This window comes from Panthera leo, chromosome B1, assembly GCF_018350215.1.
Source record: "Panthera leo isolate Ple1 chromosome B1, P.leo_Ple1_pat1.1, whole genome shotgun sequence".
In the NCBI taxonomy this organism is placed as follows: Eukaryota; Metazoa; Chordata; class Mammalia; order Carnivora; family Felidae; genus Panthera; species Panthera leo.
Genome location: NC_056682.1, coordinates 198,216,493 through 198,241,734, shown reverse-complemented (window position 1 = coordinate 198,241,734; position 25,242 = coordinate 198,216,493). Strand labels below are relative to the sequence as shown.

The following is a 25,242-nucleotide window of genomic DNA, read 5'->3' as shown; positions in this document are numbered from 1 at the left end:
CGGGGTCAGCCCGGGGTCAGCGGGTGGGGGGCGGCGGCGGCGAGCGGACCGGGCTGTGCACCTTGACCGAGGGAGGGCAGAGGGGAAGAAGCGAGGAGAGCAGGTGTCGCAGGGCGATCGGGAGAGGGGGACTGGTCGGCAGAGAGCGTCAGGGCAAGGGCGGGGGTGGGGACAGCCGGTGGGGCCCCGGGCCCGCAGCCGCTCCCGGAACCAGACTCCGGGCGGGTCACTCCGTGATGCCCGGGGGCCAGGGGGCGCCTGCCTCTCCCCAGGCGGCCGGGAGCGCCCCGGACAGGGTGCCGTCGGGGCCCGCGGCCGGCCCTTCGCCCCAGCTCGCGGCCCCGCGGGAGTCCCCGGCCCCTCGGCGGGGCGCGCTCCGCGCCAGCGTCCCGCAGAAGCTGGCCGAGGCGCTGAGCAGCCAGTACGGGCTGATCGTGTTCGCGGCGGGGCTGCTGCTCCTGCTGGCCTGGGCCGTGCACGCCTCGGGCGTGGGCAAGAGCGACCTGCTGTGCGTCCTCACGGCGCTCATGCTGCTGCAGCTGCTCTGGATGCTGTGGTACGTGGGCCGCAGCGCCGCGCACCGCCGCCTCCTCCGCCCCAAGGACACGCACGCCGGCGCGCGCTGGCTCCGCGGTGAGTCTCCCGGCCGCCGGCAGGTGCGGCGCGCAGCCCGCCGGCTCGCCCGCCAGCCGCTCGGCGGCGCCCTTTCCCCCGACTTCCCTCTGCTCTGTCTTCCCCCGCCGCGTTTCGGGCTTCCCCCCACGCCTCCCTGCCTTCTCTCTTTTTCTTTGTTACGCCCGGGCTGTTGTAGCAGCCTCCTCTCTCTCTGCCGTCAGGCTCTCGGCACACATCCCGTCCTGAGAGCCGCAGCTACACGAGCCCGCTCACGTCTCTCCTCGGCTGAAATTCCTGCAGCCACGAGGGAGGCCGCACTCCCCGTCCTGGCATTCACGGCCTGCTGAGATCAGCCCCCCGCAGTGCGCTCTGGTTTTATCCCCTCCTTTGCCCTCGGTTCAGGGCCCCGAGAGGCTCTTAGTTCCCATTACGGTGTTTCAGGTCTCCATGCCTTTGCATATTCTGTTCCCGCCTCCCTCAGTGCCTTCCGCCTGCCTTGCCTTGCAGAACAGGGCTCAGGCCTCACTCCGTCCCCTCTAGTGGTGCTTTTCTGATTTCCCCTGCTCTTTGTGGTCTGACCACACGCCCCCACCCCTCACCATGCCCTGGGGAGACCTGTTCTTGATATCTCTGTCCACCCACCCCCACCCCCCCCCTCCCCCCCGTCCCCACCACCCTGGGGGAGCTCTGTGAGGCTCACGTCTTAGTCCTAGAGCCACCTCCGGGTCTGGCGTGGAGGAGACGCTAAGAGTGTGCAGCTGGGGCAAATGGAATCGTGGCTAAGCGGCCAAGCATTGGGGCCGCGGAGGGTAATACACTTGCCAGGTAGTCAGGCCGCGGTGACTGAAACATCATCAAGATAGGAAGGTTCCCCTCCTCCAGGAGCTTCGACCCTTGAGAGGGAGCTCGATGGGGTGCAGTCAAAGGGAGGAGGCAGTGGGGAGTCCGCCTTGGAGACAGTCCCTGCGAAACCTTCCCCGGAGAGGCTGGGTACGTGTCACTGCGCGGGGACCACACACATCACACATCTCTACGTGACCGCTCGTCCGGTCTGACTTTAAATCTGCCCGAGAGAGCGTGGCTTTTCCTTGTCCTTGCGTGACCTTGGGCACGTTCCATAATCTGCCCACCCTGCCCGTTTCCGCAGGCGGGGAGCAGGAATCACACACTTGGGGGGACCAGTGACTGCTGGCTGGGTTCAGGCTGCGTGCCCAGCACACCTCCCCTCTCCTTCCCACCCACCTCCCTTCCGAGGTCTGGCCCCAGTGCCATCGTCTCCGCCCGCCCTGCCGGGAACTGCTCCCAACTCCCACTGGCCACCGTGGCTTTCTCTGTGTGCACCTGTTTTGCTCCGTTTCGGTTTCCACCTCGTATTAGGTCTGGCTGGATAAGAGCCATGTTACCGGGTGGGATTTCAGGCTTTGTAGCCTCAGGGCCTGCGGCTAGTTCATCCTGCCTTTGGAAAAATGGACCCAGTTCCAGGCTGGGCCCGAATTCCTGTTCTGCAAACGGTTGTTTGAGGGAGGCTCATGATTTTGTGACTCTGAATGGCGGGGAATCCCGTGCCTTTTCCGGTGTCTGAATCAAACAAACAAACAAATGGAAATGAAATGTTATTTTGAGGACACTGATTTACACAGGCTAAAAGAGATTACACACGTAGGCTTTCCACCTGGGCTTTCCTGTGGTGGAAGGTTCCTTTCTTTGACCCTCCCTCACCTCTTCCCTTCCTCTTCCCTCCCTCCTTGCCCCTTCCTTCTACCACCGTTCCCTCCCCTGCCCTTCCTCTTTCCCTCTCCCTCCTGTCTCTCTCTCTTCCCAGAAAGACTCAAAGCCTTGTGATCTCAGTCAGTGGCTGAATGGTGGTGCCGTTTCCCAAGATTAGGGAGACAGAGGGAGGAACAGGGGTGAGGGTGACACCGTTTCCTCTTACGGACACGTTACTTTTCAGATGTCTATTAGACACCCAGTAGTGGCAAATATAGAGAGAGCACATAGCAGGTGTTCAATAAATGGCGGCCGTTGAGACAAACACGATACCATAACCATTCAAGTGAGGAGTGTGGTTAATGGTCATGGTGTCGTTCTGGAAGGCTTGGCTCTGTGTCCCAGCTCTGCTACCTTCACCTTCTGAGTCCCTGTTTCCTCATGAGGGAAATGAGACTCCCAGTTGTTTCTCGGGGAAGAGCTGAACGCAGTTTGCAAAACACTGTGATCCCTGTGAACGGGCTGCGGTTCATCAAAAAGCAAGAGGCTAACTGTCCCGAAAGAACATGGGGAGGCCATGGGAGATGCGTCAGCCCCAGCCAGCCCTGGGGTTTTCCTTGGAATCGTAGCTGGAAGGACAGGTTTGACTCAGCTCTGCCCTGGCTTCTGTGACAGTCCTAGACATCCGGGGCTCTGAGAAAGAACCAGCCTGTGAAATTCGGGGCACTGATGTTTTCAGAGAAAGTTTTTGGGTCTTGGTATGGGCTGTGAGGCATTTCTTTGAGCAGAAAACGTTCTGCTTCACCTACTGAGCATGAGAAAGTGAAAATTTCCTTTGGAACAGATAATACTGATGTATTAAAATATTTAGCAGAAATGAGGGGCTATTAATCCAGCTCCTCTGTTTGCTAAGTAATGAGATTGTTTTTTTTCTGGAAGGAATGACAGCAGCCTGGCTATCTCGTGCCAGCCCAGTGGGTACATTGATATGCACACTCAGTGAATAGCTGTTTCAGGCTGTTAATTACTACGATGTAATTAACATCCTAGTTGTTTCTAGTTCCATAAAAGACTGTAGTGGTTTACTTACCAGTGGTAGGATTTTGTTGTTACTGTTCTGTCTCAAGTCCCGAGAAGCGTCATCAACACACAATTATGGGAACAATGACAATAAGAAATGAAGCTGTGTTTATTGAGTGAGTTCAGAATGCAGGCACGTTAGAAGCATTGTCTCGATTATACGTCCCAGCGATTCTCTTTTTTGTAATGCTTGTGAGTAATCATCCCCAAATGTACTCCTTTTCTAAGATCATATTTTTGCATAATACCTTTTTTCTTTTTTTTTTTTTCAGATTTTTTTTTTTAACGTTTATTTATTTTTGGGACAGAGAGAGACAGAGCATGAATGGGGGAGGGTCAGAGAGAGAAGGAGACACAGAATCCGAAACAGGCTCCAGGCTCTGAGCTGTCAGCACAGAGCCTGACGTGGGGCTCAAACTCACGGACCGCGAGATCATGACCTGAGCCGAAGTCGGCCGCTTAACCGACTGGGCCACCCAGGCGCCCCAATACTTTTTTTCTTAAAATGAGACCCACCCATGTGTATGATACATTACATCTCTGTCCAGCATGCTGCCCCCGGAAATGGACTGCTCCCAGCACCGTGCTCGTCGTCCCTTAAGGGCCTGGAAGTGAAGGGGCAGAGGTGAGCTGCTTATGTCAGACCAGCTCAGGGGTGGTGGCTGTACCGGCTGTCGAGTTAAAGGTCAGGAACATGGTGATGGGTTTGGGAAACAGGCTGTCCCCACTTGTGAGTAAGCAGGTCCCAGTGTGTGCGAGAAGAGGGGCAGGTGCCATGGGGGATGGCGGCAGGGAGCAGCGGAGGGGAGCCACCAGGGGAGGGGCGGAGGCACAGAACGCAGAGATGCAACAATGGAGCTCCCCATCACTGGGAATGTTTAACAGTGAGAAGGTGAAGAGGGACAGACTCCTTGCTTCCGGGCAGATGGCCTAATACTAACAGGTGTCAGAGAAGGCAAAAGTCTACTTCCTGTTTGCTTTCTGTCTTCTTCCTCGAGGCTCCCGGGAACTTGTGGGGAGCAACAGAGAAGGGAGCCAAGTGTACAGCCTGGAAATTTTCGTAGTGCTTGGACAGAACTGTTGGTCTGGTTTTGTTCGACGGCCTGGACTGAGCTCCCAGAATTGGCTGGGCTCTGGGGCTGGCGGGACCTTCGGACGTGGCCCTGCACAGAGGGGTGCGGACAACAAGGGGGCAGCAGAGGCTAAGAGCGTGCCCCTTCTCTGGGCATGTAGCTTTACTTCTGCCTCAGTTTCCTCATCTGTAAAATGGGGACGATGATACCACGTATTATGAGACTCCGTGAGTTAGTACGTATAAAATGCTTAGGAGCCTCTGGCACATCGTAAGAGAAATGTCTTACGAAATAAATGATTCAGCATTATAGTGTGTAGGTGCAGGGGATGCGTGAAGGGAGGCAGAAGACAGCTGGGGGCAGGGGTGAGGGTTTAGGGATTTAGGGAAGGATCCCCAGAAGAAGGTCTTTTGTTTTTGCTGGAGTCTGGGAAAAAACATTAAAAATCATTTTAAAATGATAAAAGAATACACAGAATATAGCAAACTGAGCATGACAGTGACACCCGGCAAATTTCTGGAGCAGAACAACATGTCGGGGGTGGGGGGTTTGAACAATTCCCTTGGGAAGGAGAGCGGTGGGTCCCCAAGACCCAGCCTGGGGTCACTACGACAGACTCTTGCCTAACTGCATGCATTTTCTTACATATTATTTTTTGGATGAGATTTTTTTTTTGTCTAATAAAAAACTATAAACATAATGTCAGGATTTCAGCATCAGCAAGATAATGGGGTGCCCAAAAGGCTGGTGCCAGTTTGGCGTTGATTGGAAAGGAAGTCAGACTGCACGTGGAATGCCTTGTCCCCCTCTGACCATCACACGGGCACCTGCAGAAGGGTGGCCCCAGGAGGGACGAAAGGGTGTCGAGTCCAGAAGGGAGAGGAGGCGACAACCTCACTCCCGTCAGCCCCAGACCATCCTTCAGCTCCCGGAAAGCAGAGTTACTTCTTTAGGGAAGCCTTTCCTGATACCTTCAGACCAGGTGTGGACCCCCAGGTGGTCTGGTCTCATAGGGTCCTCTATTTCCTTCTTGACGCAAATCAAGTAGGAGATTGTGTTATTCGGTGTGTCGATCTCACCAGATCGTGGGCTCTTGGAGGCAGAGCCCCTGTCTGCATGTGCCCCCCATTATAGCCTGAGCTCCTGGCACAGTGCCTGGCACGTAGCAAGTGCCAGTTTGGATTTACTGAATCGCCAAGTGAACGGATGGGTGAATGAATGAATGAGTGAGTGAGTGAATGATGACACAATCTCCAAGGAAGAGGATGACAGTTCTAGGAGGCTGACTGCAGTTCAGCATAGGGAAGAACATTCTAATATGAGCCCCAGCTGGTGATGGAAGGGTGTGCGTTGAGAGACGGTGAGCCCCCCAGCCCTGGGCATGTGCCGATGGGAGACCAGTTGGCCGCTAGTCATAATGCACTGGAAGCATTCTTGCATGAGACGGGGATATAGACTGACTTTATGGGGCCTTCTACCTCTAAGACCCTACAGTTCAAGGTTCCAGACTCCTAGGGAGTATTTGGGTGCCTACCACTGAGGAGGGTTCTCCCCTCTGCCAACACGAGACCTTTTAGGATTATTCTCAAGTGACGTGGCTGGGAAACTTCTAATTGGTTCGAATTCATTGTTTTTCTTTGTGATTGATGATAAGAATGATGACAGCATCCATTTGTAGAATTTCCTACGTGTGGGGCGCTGTGCTAGGTACTTTTCATGTAATGACTCGTTTAATCTCCTCTACATCCCTAAGAGAAAGCCAATCATTTATTATCACGTTTTACAGATGAGGAAACTGAGGCATAGAGAAGTTAAGTAATTACTGAAAGTCATCAACTAATAACTGATGGGGAACAGGATTTGAGGCCAAGGCTCTGACCACTACAGCCCACTGTCTTCTCGCAGGCGAGTCGATTTTTGCTGATGATATTCTAGCGGCATCCAAAATCATATATTCTCTTCTTGAGGTGTGCAAAGGGAGGCTGTAAATCCAAGTTCACTGATTGTGTGCCTTAATTCTTCTGTGTCCTTCCTTACGTTTCCTCCTACCAGATCAGTCTAGTTCTGGAATCTTCCATTTGATCTCTTTAAAGTAGCAGTTACATATACTATAAATAGGGAAATCTATTTTATTTGGCACACAAGGGACTAGTATATCTTTCTCATACATTATGCCTTTTTTTCATGCGTGATGACAAACATGAAGGGATTCTTCATCCTGTTTACTACATTTAACTTGAATTCCATGTGGTCTGGTATCCATATGGCTCTTCCCGCTTTCTCTTCATTGGCATGGTCTCTTTGTCCACACCTTGATTTTCTGCCCTTGCTACTCAGTGAATAGCGTGATTCATAAAACAGTTAGGTTTTGCTTTTAATCCAATATTCCCATCCTTGCTGACTAAATTAATGGGAGATTCAGATCATTCCCTGTACCCATTTAGTGTAAGGATTTATATGCTTGACTTTATTGTTCCCAGTTTTCTTTGCGACCATTATGGTTTCTTTTACATGTTGTTTCATTTTCCTTTTGCATACGTTTGCTTTTTGGAGCACTTGAACATTTTTTTCTAAAGATTTTATTTTATTATTTAAAAAAATCTTTATTTATTTTTGAGAGAGAGAGAGAGACAGAGTGTGAGCAGGGGAAGGGCAGAGAGAGAGGGAGACACAGAATCTGAAGCAGGCTCCATCCGGGCTCTGAGCTGTCAGCACAGAGCCCGATGCAGGGCTCGAACTCACGAACTGTGAGATCATGACCTGAGCTGAAGTCGGACGCTCAACTGACTGAGCCACCCAGGCGCCCCTAAAGATCTTATTTTTAAGTAATGTCTGCACCCAATGTGGGGCTCGAACCCACAACCCCGAGATCAAGAGTCCCACGTTCCTCGGACGGAGCCACCAAGGAACCCTGGAGCACCTGAACATTTTATTGTGTCTTTCTATTCAATGAATGGCTATCTTTCCTTTCCTGTTCTCACAACCAGATGCATTTTACTCCATTCTTATCCAGAAAACCCCTTAACATTTCCCCCAGGAAGGCACATTGCTGCCTCTGCTCCAATGAGAGGAGATCTGTGGAATCCATTTGTTTCTTTCTATGCCCCTGTTTTCACCTGGTCTCTATCTCTTTTCCATGAGATCTTTGAAAGGTTTTCTGTGTCTGTTCCCCACACAGTCTGTCCCAACCTTATTCTGCATCACAAAGCTTTTATAGACCATGTAAATCACACATTTCCAGTTGGTGTATCTTCATCCATTTGCGTTTAACTTCTACTATCCTGTTTTTCTTTCCTATTACTTTATTTATCTGTCTACTAGACTATTCATCCTCCATCCATCCATCCATCCATCCATCCATCCTTCCATCCATCCATTTTCACCCTCCCCCTCTTCCTTCGATTATACATCCATCATCTTCTCCAATCTGTTGCTACATGTTTTGCTTGCCATTGTTCCCTCTCCTCTTTGTCTCTCCCAATTATGAGGACTCTCCCCCGGTTCACAGGCTGTTTGGCTAAACAGCGAGTTATGTGGATGACTCCCCCCCCACCTCTGTTCTCTGTTCAGCCAGCACCTTCTGAGAGAGTTCTTTCTGACCTTCATCAACTTTAATTGTCTTCCCGCTTTACTCTTCCTCACACACTTTGCACTTCCTGACACTTCTTCTATGTTTATTACTTATTTGCTCATTCTCTGTCTCCCCCACTAGAATGTTAAACTCGCTGAGGGCAGGCACTTTATTTTATCACTCTTTTTATGTCTCCAGGGCTTGGGACAGTGGCTGGACCATCCCTGGAACAAAGAGTTGTTGAATGAATTGCATTTTGCATACCCTCAAATCTCTTTCTGTCTTGTGCCCTGACAAGCAGGTGACATGCTGGCTGGAGGTAGGGTTCTTACGTTGCAGTCCTTTCCCTAAAGTTGACTCTAGCTACTCTCCCACCGATTTCTGCAGATGAGAAGTCTGGTGCCAGCGTGCACCTCTACATTTTGTGCACAGCCCAATTTATCCAATATTACACATGTGTATTTGTTGATTCCCCAGCAATCTTGTTTGTTTGCCTTTGAGCCCCTGGCAAAATGCCTGATGCATAGTAGGCGTCCCCCAAATATTTGTTGTATAAATAAATGGATAAAGGAAGGATTTTTAACACTATGAGAAGGCAGATGATGTATTTATCGTAACTCTTGAAATATCAGTGACAGGGGTGTTCTAGACCAGTGGTTCTCAAGGTGGGGTCCCAGATCAACAGTGCCAGCCCCACCGGGGAGCTTGTTAGAGATGCAAATTTGGACCCCCCCCTCCCCAAACCTACTGAAGCAGAAACTCTGGGGGTGGAGCCCTGCAATCTGCGGTTTAACAAGCCTTCCAGGTGATTCTGATGCATGTTCAAGTTGGAGAACCAGTGCTGGAGACTGGTCTCGTTTTCTAGATGGGAAAACCAAGGCTAGGAGCAGGGAAGTGACTCATCTGAATTCATGCATGCCACCGGGGGCACAGCCGGAGCCAACGAGCAGGTCCCCAGGGCTGCAGCCTGTGTCCTTGCCACACCAGCCAGGCTGCCTCACCTCCTCTCGCTATTTCCCCTGTAATCAAAACGAGCCATGCATTTGTCAAACCTTTTGAAAGCACCGGGATTGAGTCTCCGCTCTTACTGAGCTTTTGATTTCACTGGGAGCTTGCCAGGATTAAAAAAAAAAAAAATGTGACTTAGAGTTGTTTCTATAAGGCTTTGAGCAATGGAAAGGAGCTGGGCGATTGAGTTACTTTTCACTGGAGGCTTCTTGGGTTGGAGCTGTAATGTTATAGCTCAGTGTGAGGACCCGTCCTCTCTCTCGACCTCCCTATAATGCTTGTCACACACGATCCAGTTTCCTCCTGTTCGTGGGAGAGGAGGCGTGAATGGTGGCCAACGTTGGCCCAGAAGAAGGATTAGGACCTTTGACGTTGATCAAGTCTCCATGACCACTCTGTTTTTCTTGCTAATATTTTCATTTGTTACAAGTTTCTTTTTAATGTGTTTTGTATATTCCTTTCCATGTTTTTTTTTTTTCTTTCCTATGCATATTTTTTGTGTTTATTGTTTGGTCCAAACCATGCCACATACACCATCAAAGAATACTTCCTTTCTTCACTTTCCCTAAGTTCAGGCCCTTTCCGTGACACCGTTATGGATCCCCCTTCCTATCAGTTTTAAAAATATGCTTTCTATTTCGGAAAAGTTTTAGGTTTACCGAAGAGTTGCACAGAGAGTGCAAGGGTTCCCGAATGCCTGTATGCCCCTCATCTTTTTCTCTAGAGAGCAGGGTTTTAAGATCAGAGAACAGATTTTTTGAGGAGAACAGTGACACTCTTAGACTGATCTTTTTTGGGGAAAAGCTCTTAGAGGCCTTCTGTTTATTGGGCTAATCTTTGTTGAATGTATATCATTCATCAGACCCCAGGATATGCATCAGGTGGGAACAATGATAAACAGGACACAATACTGTCTTGCTGTGTATATATGTAATTAATTCTAATATGTATGACACAACATAAAATTTATCGACTTAGCTGTTAAAATTTTTTTTAATGTTTCTTTATGTTTGAGAGAGAGACAGAGTGTGAATGGGGGAAGGGGAGAGAGAGAGAGAGGGAGACACAGTATCCGAAGCGGGCTCTGGGCTCCGAGCTGTCAGCACAGAGCCCAACGTGGGGCTTGAACTCACGAACCGTGAGATCATGACCTGAGCTGAAGTCCGGTGCTTAACCAACCGAGCCACCCAGGTGCCCCTATTTCCTCCCACTCTTAATGGAGGTTAATAGTATCCTCTGAGGCCCGACAGTTTTTTCATTTTGATGTTTTAGGTTTTACGTTTAAGTCTTCGATTCATCTGGAGTTAATTTTTGTATATAGTGTAAGGCAGGGTAAAATTCATTCTTTCATGATTGGATTATCCACTTTCCCAGCACCATCTGTAGAAACGACTGCCCTTTCCTCCCTGAATGGTCTTGGCACCCTTGCAAAAACCATTTGACCACGCAGGTGAGGGTTTTAATGTCGTTTACTCTGAAACGACATCCGTGCGTGTCAACACTTACACGTGTGTTTCTGTGCTCTCCCCGCGCCCCCCCCCCCCCAATTTAGGTAGCATGACATTGTTCGCGGTCATCACCATCATCCTGGGATGCTTTAAAATTGGCTACTTCGTTGGATTCTCTGAATGTTTATCGGCCACTGAAGGCGTCTTCCCTGTCACACACGCAGCACATACTCTGGTCCAGGTAAACCCTAAGATGTTTCTGTAGGTCGCCTCGGCTCCTGCGGAGTGTATCCCAGGGCACACGAAACGGGAGGTGTGGGAGACAGCAAGAGGAGGCGTAATCCTCCTCTGAGGCTCAGTCCTTCCGTTGCCTCCGCTCTCAAATGGGTCTCTGTGTCCCCTTGGCTGTCTTTGTGGGGATCCTATGAGGGGACCCTTGTAATGGAGAGTCAGGACATTTTGCCAAGCTTGAGGCTACCAGAAAAGGCTCGGGAGTGGATTTTCATATATGTTATTGGGTTTTATTGAGCTGTCATTCACACACTGTACAATTCACCCATTTCGCTGTACAAGCCAGTGGTTTGGTGTATTCTCAGAGCTGGGCGACCATCGCCATAATCAATCTTCGAACATTGTCATCCCCCGCAAAGGAAACCCTGGGCCATGACGGTCACTCCTCTGGGTCACTGAAACATTGTATTTTGGAGATTTGGTCTTTACGGAGCCCGTTAAGGCTAAATGAGGTCACATGGGGGGGTGTCCTAATCCAATAGAACTGGCGTCTTTATATGAAGAGAAGGTTGGGACACAGACTCACGGAGAAGGAAGACGGTGTGAGGACAGTGGAGGAAGATGGCTGGCCGGCCACACGCCAGGGAGGGAGGCTCCGGAGAACCCTGACCACACCTTCATCTTGGACTTCTGGCCTCTCGGACCGTGGGAAATACATTTGTGTTGTTTTAAGGCACTCAATCTCTGATGTTTTGTCATGGAAGCACTGACAATTTATTTATTGGCTACTTATTTCAGGGGAGTCAAATCTCATGATGACAGAGGCTTATGGTGATACCAGTGACAATTTGGAGAGTCTTAGTGAGACCAGAAAGAACTTCCTTCTTTACCTTCCTCCCTCTCTCCTTCCCCCTTCCTTCCTTCCTTCCTTCCTTCCTTCCTTCCTTCCTTCCTCCTCCCTCCCTCTCTCCTTCCTTCCTTCCTTCCTTCCTTCCTTCCTTCCTTCATTCCTTCCTTCTCTTCTTCCTCCTCCCTCCCTCTCTCCTTCCTTCCTTCCTTCCTTCCTTCCTTTCTTCCTTCCTTCCCTTCTTCCTCCTCCCTCCCTCTCTCCTTCCTTCCTTCCTTCCTTCCTCCTCCCTCCCTCTCTCCTTCCTTCCTTCCTTCCTTCCTTCCTTCCTTCCTTCCTTCTTTCCTTCCCTTCTTCCTCCTCCCTCCCTCTCTCCTTGCCCCTTCCTTCCTTCCTTCCTTCCTTCCTTTCTTCCTTCCTCCTCCCTCCCTCTCTCCTTCCTTTCTTCCTTCCTTCCTTCCTTCCTTCCTTCTCTTCTTTCTCCTCCCTCCCTCTCTCCTTCCTTCCTTCCTTCCTTCCTTCCTTCTCCCTCCCTCTCTCCTTCCTTCCTTCCTTCCTTCTCCCTCCCTCTCTCCTTCCTTCCTTCCTTCCTTCCTTCCTTCCTTCCTTCCTTCCTCCTCCCTCCCTCTCTCCTTCCTTCCTTCTTTCCTTCCTTTCTTCCTCATCCCTCCCTCTCTCCCTCCTTCCTTCCTTCCTTCCTTCCTTCTTTCCTTCCCTTCTTCCTCTTCCTTCCTTCCTTCCTTCCTTCCTTCCTTCCTTCCTTCCTTCCTTCCTTCCTTCCCTCTGAACCCAACAAATAGTATTTCCAGTATTAGGAATGCATGTGTGAAGAACCATGGTCTGAGCCCTGCCAAGGTGTCAGTCAGATGGGGACAAATTACAAATATAGATGACAACACAGGGCTCAATGCTTTGACCAAAGTCACCCAGTGATGAGGGCGCACCAGCTTTGGGGTGAGAGGTCGTTTCTGCCAGGAAGAGCTCCAGAGGTGTCAATGGAAGCAGGGTGTCAGAGATATTGGGGGACGTGTGGTCTTCCCACATGACGGGGAGAAGGTGTGTGGGGCTGTGGGGGGAGGCGGGCTGGGGCGACGGCATAGACGGAGCCATGGTTTAGCGGAGGGCTTAAGCGCATGGACTCTGGTCAGGTGATCTGACTCTGGCTCATACTCGCGATGGTGAGCTCCGGCAAATTACTTAACCTCTCTGGGTCTCAGGCCTCGCATCTGTCGAGCGCCTGCTTCCTGGGGTTTTGTGAAGATTGAAGGTGCTAATGTGTGTAAAGCACTTTGCAGTGAGCACTTGGCCAAGGCTGATGGCCACTTAGGAGCTTGAACTTTATATCTTGCGGGCAATGGGGAGCCATCGAAGACTTTAGGCAGAGGAATGACCTGGACAGATGTGCGTTTTCAAAATATCACTCTGTTACTTGGTGGGTTGCAGATCTCTCTCTTCCTAATTTAGGGCATTTTATCAGTCAATTCATCAAGCATCCTATACCTAGCGGACATTTACCCCTTGGCATTGCTACACTCGATGACTGGAGAATGAAAAACAGTATTTTAAAAAAAATGGAATTTTTAAATTGTGCTAACCTACATACAGCATCACATTTGCTGTCTTAGCTACAGTTCAGTAGTGTTGAGTTTATTCACGCTGTTGTGCAACCGACCTCCAGAACCCTTTCGTCTTGCAAAATTAAAACTCCGTCCCCATTAAACACCACCTACTGATTCCCTCCTCCCCCAGCCCCCCGTGTCCACTATCCTACTTCCTGTCTCTACGACTCTGGCTACTTTAGGGACCTCAGATGGGTAGGATCACACGGTGTCTGTCCTTTTGGGACAATTGGCTTTGTTTCACTGAGCTTAATGTCTTCAAGGCTCATCCGTGTCGTAGCGGGGGTCAGGATTTCCTTCCTCTTTAAGGCTGCGCAACATTCCATCGTATGGATGGGCCACGCCGTCTCCATCCACTGACGGACACTGGATTGCTTCTACTTTTGGCTGTTAGGAACAACGCTGCTGTAAACATGGGCACGCAAATATCTTTTTGAGACCCTGCTTTCCGTTCCTGTGGCTATATACCCAGGAGTGGGATTGCTGGATTACATGGTAATTAAAAAAAAAAAACATTTATTTTGGGTTCAGTCGGTTGGGCATCTGACTTCGACTCAGGTCACGATCTCGCGGTCCGTGAGTTCCAGCCCCGCGTCGGGCTCTGTGCTGACGGCTCGGAGCCTGGAGCCCGCTTCGGATTCTGTGTCTCCCCCTCTCTCTCTGCCCCTCCCCCGCTCGTGCTCGGTCTCTCTCCGTCTCTCAAAAAATAAACATTAAAAAAGTAAACTCAACAAATAAAATGTAATTTAACGTTACTGAAAAAACCGGGAAGGAAGATAACAATGTGTAGTTCCCTGCACATTCTTGTCAAAGTTTTACAGAGAACGTGCAGAATATCCTATTCCGAGGTTTCACTTTAAAACATCATAAACTTTTTTTGGGGTTGCCATGTGGTCTTTACGAAAGTATCAGTGAAGTAGCTGTCTAACTTGGAAGTCATTGATAAATCCTTTTACCAAACGTTTTCCCTCTTGTTGGGCTGAATGGCACCTTACCAGGAGCCACTGCTCTCTGTCTTTTTGGGACGTCAGATGTTTTAAGGACCATCCCCTGAAAGTGTTTTCAGAGCAGGCCAGTCAGTCTTCGGTAAAACAATGTGGAAGAGGTAGGATGTGTAAGTGAATTTTCTTTGGTGTTTTCTGATTTTCTTTTTTATAGCTCTTCCTTGCAAAATGAAGATTGAACGGGGCAAATTTATTGTTTATTTATTATTTAAAAATGTGGTTTTTTAAAATTTTTTTAAAAATTTTTTTTATTTATTTTTGAGACAGAGAGAGACAGAGCACGAATGGGGGAGGGGCAGAGAGAGAGGGAGACACAGAATCGGAAGCAGGCTCCAGGCTCTGAGCCAGCATCAGCACAGAGCCCGACGCGGGGCTCGAACTCACGGACCGTGAGATCGTGATCTGAGCTGAAGTCGGATGCTTAACCGACTGAGCCACCCAGGCGCCCCTTAAAAATGTTTTTTAAATTTATTTTTGAGACAGAGAGACAGAGCATGAGCAGGGGAGGGGAGGGAGAGAGAGAGAGAGAGAGAGAATGAATCTGAAGCAGGCTCCAGGCTCTGAGCTGTCAGCACAGAGCCGGACGTGGGGCTCGAACTCCGGAACAAGGTGATCGTGACCTGAGCTGAAGTCGGACGCTCAACCGACTGAGCCACCCAGGGGCCCCATGAACGAGGCAAATTTATCAAGTGCCCATCAGTGTTTGGTATGTAGTGGGTGACCAATATGTGTTTGCATGTGACAGAAAGCCCAAAACGTTTTGGGAATTCATGTAACGCCGGGGACATCACAGGTGTTCAGTCAGCGCCCAACGAATGAGCGAATTGATAGTGGACCACGTTTACTCAAAGTGCACTGTCTCTGGGTGTCGTTCTAAGTACTTGACACGGATATCTTGTTTGATCACGAGACCCCCCGACGTGGGTCCAGTTATCCTTCCCGTTCATGGAAAGGCAAACGCAGAAATGGTTCCCCGGCTTGCACGCAGGTCCCACCCCAGCCGCCCCGTCAGCCCTCCCCCTCCCTGTGGCCAGCGTCCTGGTGGCACCTGTAACAGAGGTGAAGGACGTCTCGTCCATCTGGTCCCTCATTAAAGCGCTAGGGGGCGCCTGGTGGCTCAGTCGACCGACTTCGGCTCAGGTCATGATATCACGATTTGTGAGTTCAAGCCCCTCACTGGGCTCACCACTGGCAACGTGGAGCCCACTTCTGATCCTCTGTCCCCGTCTCTCTCTGCCCCTCCTCCACTCGCACACTTTCCCTCAAAAAAAAAAAAATAAATAAAACATTTAAAAGAAAGTATTTTTTTAAAAAAATTAAAAAAATTTTTTTTAATGTGTGCGTGTTTTTTTGGGTTTTTTTTTGAGATAGAGAGAGACAGAGCATGAGCAGGGGAGGGGCAGAGAGAGAGGGAGACACAGAATCCGAAGCAGGCTCCAGGCTCTGAGCCATCAGCACCCCGACGCAGGGCTCGAACTCACGGACCGCGAGATCATGACCCGAGCCGAAGTTGGACGCCCAACCGACTGAGCCACCCAGGCGCCCTGAAAGTTTTTTTTTTTTTTTTTTAAAGCCCTCAACATTTGGCCACTGGTGTAGGAACTGTTTGTTGGGTGTTTCTCGGAGGAAGCCTAACACGGGTGATAGAATCGGGGTGACGGGGATCGTGACAGGCAGGCAGCGACTCCCCAAGCCCCATCCCTGCTGAGAGCCTCAACCTGTCTTCGACACCTTTCTCGCACACCTGGAGTCTCGCCTCTGGAGCGCGGTCCCCACTGGAGGCGGGGGTGGCACTGCCGCCTGAGAGGGCCTTGGTGACTTTCCATCCTTGGGACCCTTGGGATGGGAGTTCACGGACGTCCCAGCATCTCCCCGCTCCGCTTCTGTGCGTTTCAAAGCTTCTCAGTATGTGAACATGACAGTGGTTTTCCCTGACGCATCTTTCTTTTCTTCCTTTATTTCCTAGGTGTATTTTCTTTGGGGGCATGCCAAGGATATCATCCAGTCTTTCAAAACCCTGGAAAGGTAAAAAGCGTGGGAACTGCTAGTAAAGCAGTTGAACTTGGTGTTCGTTTGGAACGCACAGACTCATCACTGCCATCGCGCTTGGGTTTTAAATGGGAGACCAACTCTCCCTTCCATCCCGACGAGCAAAGCCCGCGCTCTTGGCCTGGGGAGGAGGCCCTCCGCCATCCGCCTCTTCCTGGGGACGGACGGCCCTGGGAGTAGGACCATGTGGGTTCGAATTCCGACTCTGCTGTCGGTGCCATTTTCCTTTATGATCCTCGGTTTTCCTCATCTGCAAATGGGGATGAGAGGAGGGCCAGCCTCTGAGGACTGAATGAAGTGATTGACATAAACCACGTGCCTGGTGCGTAACAAGTGCTCAGTAAGCGTGGGGTCTGTCATTCTCTCTGTCACCTTTCTCTCGAGTGATTGTGAGAATCAAGGGAAAGAATCCATAGGATAGGGAGTGAATTAACTAGGTGGAAGGTGTTACCATCACGTAAGAAAGCCCTGGGTGCCCACATACCACCGACTCAAAGAATCAGCATTTGTTTCATAGAAAGATCTCTTATCAGATCATGAGAAACAGAAAACTCCCCCAGTACCATTTGAAATGACAACAGATATTTAAAAGATTGATTTATGGGGGCGTCTGGGTGGCTCAGCCGGTTAAGCATCAGACTCTTGATTTCGGCTTCAGTCATGATCTTGCCGTTTGTGGGTTGGGGCCCGGGTCAGCAGTGTGGAATCTGCATGGGGTTCTTTCTCTCTCTTTCCCTCCCTCTCTCTCTGCCCCTCCCCTTGCTCGTGTTTTCTCTCTCTCTCTCTCTCAAAATAAACAAATAAACATTAAAAAATTTAGGAAAGGATTTATGGATGACCCCTGGATAGAACCATTTTGATAGCCTATTGAAATAGAAATAGCTTTCCCCAATCCCGCCATGCAGAAAGGATCAGCCTCAACAGGCAGTGAAGCATTTAATGAGCTGCTACTGTGTGTAGGGTCCACGGCCAGACACTGTCGGGGATATGCGGGGATGTTGGGCCGAGGTACCCCAGGCACCTGGTGGGATGTCCCGGGGGCTGTGCCCTGGCAGCCCGTGCTATCCTCTGTGGCCCTGAGTGGTCTCCCAGTGGAGAGAAATGGACAAACCAGGGACAAATGAGTTCTGAGCCCCGAGAACCCAGCAAAGAGCACTTTAATGGCCCCTTTCTCACATTTGATCTGCACGCGGGCTCTGTAAGGGTAACTCATGGGAACCACGCTTCCCTGCTTTGAAGGGGTGCGGCCCACAGGTCCCAGCAGATTAGGGGACTTACCCCGTGTCTCCAGAGTGCAAGTGGCAGGCCTGGGATTTCTGTCCCGAGTTGTCCCACTTTGCATGCCGGGGAGCAAGAAACAGGTGGATCCTTCGCTCCTCCTCCCACAGACGCTTTTTAAGGATTGTACTTTTTAACTGATAAGATTGCAAGGGTACAATAGGACCTAAGAATCACCTTAATGCCACTTTTGTGGGCTGAATGTGTTTCCCCGAAATTCACATGCCGAAGCCTTAACCTTCAAGGTGATGGTCTTTGGAGGCAGGGCGTTTGGAGGGTAGTTAGGTTTAGATGATGTGCTTGGTGGGGTCCCCCATCATGGGATTGGTGCCCTTAGAGGAAGAGACACCAGAGGTCTCCGTCTCTCCCTCTCTGCACACCCAGAAGAGAGGCCACGGGAGAGCTCCCACCAAAACCAACCGTGCTGGCACCTTGACCTGTGACTTCCTGTCTGCAGAACCGTGAGAAAGAATGGAGCGTTTTGTTACGGCAGCCCCAGCTGGCTGAGACGCCCCCCACCCAGCGGTAACTACCGTTAACATTGCGGGCTGCTTCCTGCCAGTTTTTCCATGAATACAGTTTTCATTCCTTTTTTCTTTTTAATTTTTTTTTTTTTTTTATTTTTTAGAGAGAGAGAGAGAGAGAGAGCAGGGAAGGGGCAGGAGAGAGGGAGAGAGAGAGTCTCAAGCAGGCTCTGTGCTCAGTGCAGAGCCCGACGTGGGGCTCAAACCCACCACCCTGGGATCATGACCTGAGCCGAAAGCAGGAGTCGGACGCTTCACTGACTGAGCCACCCGGGTGCATCTCCGTTTTCTACTTACGATCACGGCCCTGCTCTTCCTGCTGTGTTTGGTCTTTCCATTTTATCGTTGGCATTTCCTCCGGTCGGCGTTCGTCTGCACCACGACCTTTCCTGACCGCCCCGCGGGTCACTGCCGCAGTTAGTCTAACCAGCCGCCCTCTTGTGTTACTCTGCTCGGGCTGTGGCGACAGAATGCCACACGCTGGGCGGCAGAAACAACAGAAGCGGACGGTCCTCGTGGTTCTGGAGGCTGGAAGCCCAAGGTCAAGGTGACAGCAGGGCTGGGTTTGGAGGCCTGCCCGCAGCTGTGTGCTGTGGCCTCACGTGGCCTTTCCTCTGCGCTCGCGGAGAGAGAGCTCTGCTCTCTCTTCCTCTGCTTCTGAGGACACCAGTCCTATTCGACCGGGACCCCGCCATTATGACCTCGCTGAATCTTGATGACCTCCTTAGAGGCCCCATTTCCAAATACAGTCGCGCTGCGGGGTTAGGGCTTTAACGGAAGAATTTTGAGGAGACACAAGCCAGTCCACAGCACCCAATCTTTCTGAAAGTTTTGTTGCTGTTATAAGTCGTACTGTGATGAACGTCCTCGGTCAAACATCTTTGGTGTTTGACCAAATCTGATGATTTGCTTGGGGTAAGTTCCTAGAAGTAGAATCGTTGGGGGTAAAGGGTGAGCGGTTTTCAACAGATGTGTATGGAACATCTCGTCTACCCCCAGAGACTCCTGGCTGAGTGGGGTGGGCTTGCTCACGCATAAAGCACTTTCTCTGAGGCGTGTTCCTCACGAGGACTTCTCCCACGTTAGCCCTGCCACTTAGGGGCCATACGATCACCAGCCCCCACTCAGCAGATGAGGAAACCGAGGTTCAAAGAAATGAAGCAAAGCGCCCAAGGTCAAGACACTTGCCTGTGCACAGCTGGGGGGCTCTGATTGTTGGCCGTAAATCCTGGTGACTGCAGTGGCCTCCTGGCTTTGCAGGCGGAGTCTTTCTCTTTCTTTCTTTTTTTTTTTTTAATTTTTTTTTTAACGTTTATTTATTTTTGAGACAGAGAGAGACAGAGCATGAACGGGGGAGGGTCAGAGAGAGGGAGACATGGAATCTGAAACAGGCTCCAGGCTCTGAGCTGTCAGCACAGAGTCCGACGCGGGGCTCGAACTCACGGACCGCGAGATCATGACCTGAGCCGAAGTCGGCCGCTTAACCGACTGCACCACCCAGGCGCCCCGAGTCTTTCTCTTTCTAATGTCACTCATGCAATCACAGCCTCGGGACATTCGGGCCCATTCCCCTCCAGGCGGAAAAGGGTCTTTCACTCTGCTCGGGCATCTGCCCTGCCCGGTAAGGCAGCCACCAGCCGCACGGGGCTACTGAGCACTTGAGCTGCGGCTACTTCTAACCGAGACGTGCGGGAAGCGTCTAACACACGTCACGTTTCGGAGCCTCGGGCGACAAACCGAGTACAGAAGATCTCAGGGATAATTTTTGTTGCTGTTGATTCTATGTTGACGTCATAGCAGATTAGATCGGGTTTAAGAGAAAATGATGCAAACTATTTTCACCTGTTCCTTTTTTTTTTCTTTTTTTCTTACCGCTTTTTAAAAACGTGGCTACAGGAAAATCTGAAATTCTACGTGTGGCTCACATCCGTGCCTTGCACTCTCAGTTTTTGGACGGGACGGCTTGAGGCCAGGCACCCAGACGTTTGGCAACCAGGGTCTGTCATCTGAGGGAACTCCAAGGGATGGGACACACAACTCCGTGCCCACCTCCTTGCTGGGTGTTTGGACGCAAGTCTCTCCCCGTCTCGTGGCCCCTTTCCTAACCTGGACAGCGAGAGGCTTGAATGAGATAACACACAGAGCTTGATTTGGCCTGTTCTGTTTGTAGAGACAAGTGTTAAACATTTTTGAGGTACTCCCCACCTTTAGGTTTTGGGTTTCGACTTCTCTAGCAAAACTGGAAGATTTGGCCGTCCCAAACGCACGTGCAGCAGAGGGCCAGAGCTGAGTGGGGGGTGTAGCCTCAGTTTGCTACAGTCCCCACCGCTCCCTAATGGACCCCAGACCTGCTCCATTCGTTGACGTTTCCTGCCAGGCCCTGAAGGCTTCAGAACTTACCACTCCCAGACCTGCTGTCATTTTTGTTTGTTTGTTTGTTCGTTTGTTTTCTGGTCTTTTGAGCCAGGATTCCACGGCCCCATGCTTTTTGTATGTCCTGGGACTTTTCTCCGATCTAAGAATTCCCCTTAACTTGTTTGGGTCCATTTCTCTTCCCAAGGGTGGGGTTTGGAGGTACGGTAGCTGTGCGAGCAGAGCTGAAAGCATAAACTGAGGTCAGAAGTGGCCCCCGGAGGCCTTGTGTTTGTTGTGGTCTGGGGCCATCAGACCCAAGTATGAACAAGGCGGCCTGGCATGAGGAAGCCTCCGCCCTTAGTTTGTAGGACAGTTTCCAGGTCGGAGACCGTCTGCAGCTGCAGTGACATAGGCATTATCTCATCGGGCTCAGCGGGCCTGGGATTGGACGGTGCCCTGTGCACCAGGAAAGAAGAGAAGAAAAGGAGCCGTGTGCATTGTAAGTAGAAGAAAAGGCAGTCGGCCTGAGGCAAACAGCATTGTCTGCATTTGTGCCGGGCCCCGGGGTGAGCTGGCCACAGTCTATAGCTGCTGGGCGAGCACAGGGGCAAGCAGATGGGCACACACCTGTTTCCTTCTCCTCTTGTGCCTGGATGTTATACAGCTGCTCCAGGAAGCCAGGGTTCGAATGAGGAAAGTCTGGCTTGTGGTCACTTGTGGGAGGCCCCGAGGGGGCAGCTGGGGTTAAAACTCAGAGGAGAGGAAAGGTCAGGGTTGAGGACCCAGTCATACCAGTTTTCCTCTGGGCAGATGGTGGACAAGTGTATGCTTTCACTCTGCCCTTCTTAGTGGGTTACCATTTCATCCCATACTGGTTGCTTCATGGTCACAACGTGGCTGCCACAACTCCAGCCTTCATGTCTGTATTCAAAGCTGGAAACAAAGGGGGGGGGAAGGACAGTACATAGGCTTTTTTATTCTCATCCTTTTCATCACAAAATCAGAAGCTTTTGGGAGTGCCCAGTAGACTTGACTTCACATCCCACTGGCCAGAGTGGCCATGCCAGGCTGCAGGGGAGACCAGACAGCGAGTCTCTGACTTGTTTCAGTTTCTTTTTTTTTTTTTTTTAATTGTTTATTGTCATGTCAGCTAACAAATAGTGTATACAGTGTAGTCGTCTTCAGGAGTAGATTCCCATGATTCATCACTTACATACAATACCCAGTATGCATCCCAACAAGTGCCCTCTTCAATGCCCATCACCCATTTTCCCCGCCCCCCACCCCCCGACACCTTCCACCCTTCGTTTTTTTCTCTTCATTTAAAAATTTCTTATGGTTTGCCTCCCTCTCTGTTTGTAACTTATTTTTCTTTCCCTTCCCCTATGGTCTTCTGTGAAGTTTCTCAAATTCCACATACAAGTGAAAATGTATGATACCTTTTTCTGACTGGCTTATTTCACTTAGCATCATACCCTCTAGTTCCATCCACCCTGTTGCAAAGATTTCATTCTTTTTCATTGCTGAGTAGTATTCCGTGGTGTGTGTGTGTGTGTGTGTGTGTGTGTGTGTATACACAATGTATGTGTATACGTATGTATACACATCACATCTTTATCCATTCATCAGTTGATGGACACTTGGGCTCTTTCCATATTTGGCTATTGTTGATTCAGTTTCTTTCGAGGTAAGTGGCAAGACAGAGGGGGTGGATGAGGACCATTGGGTTGGCCAGCCAACAGTGAGGGCGTGCCCAACCCTCCACATTTCCAGTGTAGCCCTTCATCTTTCCGTGATGGTTCTTTCCCCTTCTGGGAGAAAGGGTTCGGGCTGTGGTGGGGTTGGTGCCTGCTTTCAGTAAGCTTCCATGACTGGATCCCAGTTTCTTCTTGTCCCATCGACAATGAGCTGAGTATTGGCAGGTTCAAGATTAAGGCAGAATGCCAAGACCGGTTTTGCAAGTTCCCACGGAACTGCCTCTCCCCAGATAGGGACCCACCTAAGGTCTGAACTGCCTGGCAAAACCAGACTCTCGGCGAAGAAGGAGGCACGTGCGTGTGTGTGCGTGCATGTGGGAGTGTGTGTGCACAATGTCTCCATCTCACCCCATGGGGCTCGGAGCTTCCCAGGGCGGCTCAGTAACTGAGTCCTTGTGTTTTTCAGGTTTGGGGTCATCCACTCAGTGTTCACTAACCTGCTTCTGTGGACCAATGGTGTCCTGAATGAGTCAAAGCACCAACTTAATGAACATAAGGAACGTCTCATCACGCTGGGCTTCGGGAACGTCACAATAGGTGAGTGATAAGAGTTGTCCCGTCCCCGTGCTGGAACCTCTTAGAAGGCCGCAGAGACCAGAAGTGTTCAGAGTCGGAGAGGCAGGTTCCAAAGAACTGCAGGGTCCTTCCACCTCAACGTTGGCCAGACAATCATCTGTTGTTGAAAGTCTTTCAAAACCTCCTGAGTCCCTCGTTCTGGTTACGTAAGTAGGACGTGCTGAGGGTAATTAACGGTTTCCTCAGTGACTCAGGGACTTGCCGGACCCAAGGGTTATCATTTAGGGTACCATTTCTCACGGTACAGTTTGGTATGGAAGTGAATGTCTTTGTCTACAGCTAGGGAAGATTGGCAGTCATTGTGTTTTTAATTAAGTCTCTATTACCCGTTCTTTCTACTAAAAGTATAGCTTTGAAATACCCAGAGAGGTCTCAGGGTTGTCGTTAATTGGTTTGAGTTCATTTGAAGTGGTTTTTTTTTTTTTTTTTTTTACTCTCTCCGGCTTGCACCTATGGCCCATCCTTATCCCCACCCCCCACCCCCACCCTGCTCCTGTTTGAGAGCCCGCCACACCTCCTTCCAAAGTTCTTTCGCGTCTATGACCTGTCGCTTCTCTATTAGAACAGTGGGGCTGAGAGGAATGTGCAGGGCGGAAATGTGCTGGGAACCGGAGAGCCTAGATTTGGGGATGTTCTCATCACGTCCTGGCTGTGTGACTTTTGGTAACCATTCAACGTCTCTGGGCCTCCCTTTTCTCGTTCATAAAGTGAGGGGACCTGAACCAGGTTCTTTCAGGGAGTCCTTTTAGCTTTAATGTATTACTCAGGTACACTCACTGTATGACCCCAGGCCCGTCGCCCAGGGCGACTTTAGAACAGCTTTCTTACCAGGGACACCTGGGTGGCTCAGTTGGTTAAGCAGGTGACTCTTGATCTCGGCTCAGGTCACGATTTGACGGTGTGTGAGTTCGAGCCCCACATCGGGCTCTGCACTGACAGTGTGGAGCCTGCTTGGGATTCTCTCTCTCTCCCTCTCTGCCCCTCCTTCACTCACTTGCTCTCTCTCTCAAAATAAATAAGTAAACTTAAAAAAAAACCCTGCTTCCTTACCAGTGGGGTGGGGATGGTGAAGTCAGGGCACACGCTGTTGCCCCAACCCCCAACCCCCGCTCTCCACCGGCAGCCGACTCTTGGGAAAGTCCTTCTCTCTCGTCAACTCTCGTTTCCTCATTGGTGTCAGTGATAGCAATGAAAACAAAGCAAACTTCCCAAGTGTTTGCTGAGGGCCTGGCACGCTGTTCTAGTCCCTTCGTGCGGCTCATTTAATTCTCAAAACACCGTGGGGTAGTCAGTGTTGACCTTACCATACGGATGAAAACATCAAACCACAGAGAAGTTAAGTAACTAGCCCAAGTCCACACAGCAAGTAAATGATGAAACCCGGATCTGATCTGGCTCCAGGAACCTCTGTGGAAAGATGGAATTAGATTGATCTACAAAGAAAAGACTCTGTCAGCTCTCACATTCCATTGATCTGAACCTTTCTCCTTGATTTCTTCCCCTGATTTTGCACAGGAGCGCCTTGGGTTACGAGAGGTGGGAAACCGGTTGTGCGGTGAAAAGTGCAGGGTTCTGCAAAAGTGAAGGTGATTTGTGCTGCCACAGGCTTTCCATGTGATTTTATAACTGGTCTCTACAAGTCACGCATTAAGGCAGTGACAAAGTGTAAAGGAAAAAAAAACCCTACAGAAGCACCTACCCAGAAATGCAGTTACGTGCTGTTAATATCAGGTTATTTCTTTGTCGTGTCCTATTTCTTTATCTGTAGTTAAGGCCATAGTGTATATATTCAATCTTTTTATTTTTTTGACTACAGCCTACAATAAGAAATAGAACTTGCACGGTAGCTCAAGTGCACACCTGTACGTGTGGACACATATACCACGAAATAATAACCTTGCTGTATCGGAGACACTTTCAAATTTCTATCTGGTACCATTCCATTCCATTCTATTCCATGACAAGTCCTTTCTGTTTAAAAAATACATTGGCAGCTACCCACTAAATTGATTTCATAACTGAGTGCTGAGCTGTGATATGTATTTATTTTTTTCATTTAATTAATTTATTTATTTTGAGAAAGAGAGAGAGAGAGAGAGAGTGCACGCACACAAGCAGAGGAGGGGCAGAGGGAGAGAGAGAGAGAATCCTAAGCAGGCTCCGTGTTGTCAGCTTGGAGCCCGACGTGGGGCTCGATCCCATGACCATGAGATCATGACCCAAGCCGATATTAAGAGTTGCACACTTAACCAACTGAGCCACCCGGGTGCCCCCTTGTGACACGCATTTTAAAAATGCTGTGTATACATTTTATTCTTACTTGTTTCCATTGTTATGTAACATGATCACTTTCCTGTACCATTAAAACACAACTTCATTATAATTTTTAATGGCAGCCTTCTATTCCATTGTATGAATGTATCAAAATTCGCTTAACAGTTTCTAAATTGTTGGACACTGAAATGTTTCTCTTTTTCTCTCTCCAGTGCGCGCACGCACA

At 50.1% G+C, this 25,242-nt stretch overlaps 1 protein-coding gene across 1 annotated transcript in view; it reads left to right on the top strand.

Annotated features, from left to right (window-relative positions):
• Nucleotides 1-236: 236 nt before the first annotated feature.
• Nucleotides 237-25,242, top strand: part of OTOP1 (otopetrin 1) — a 35,297-nt gene continuing 10,291 nt past the window's right edge. The window contains exons 1-4 of the mRNA XM_042934063.1: nt 237-633; nt 10,607-10,743; nt 16,170-16,228; nt 22,573-22,703. Coding sequence (XP_042789997.1) covers nt 237-633; nt 10,607-10,743; nt 16,170-16,228; nt 22,573-22,703 — 724 coding nt within the window. The remainder of the gene's footprint in view (nt 634-10,606; nt 10,744-16,169; nt 16,229-22,572; nt 22,704-25,242) is intronic.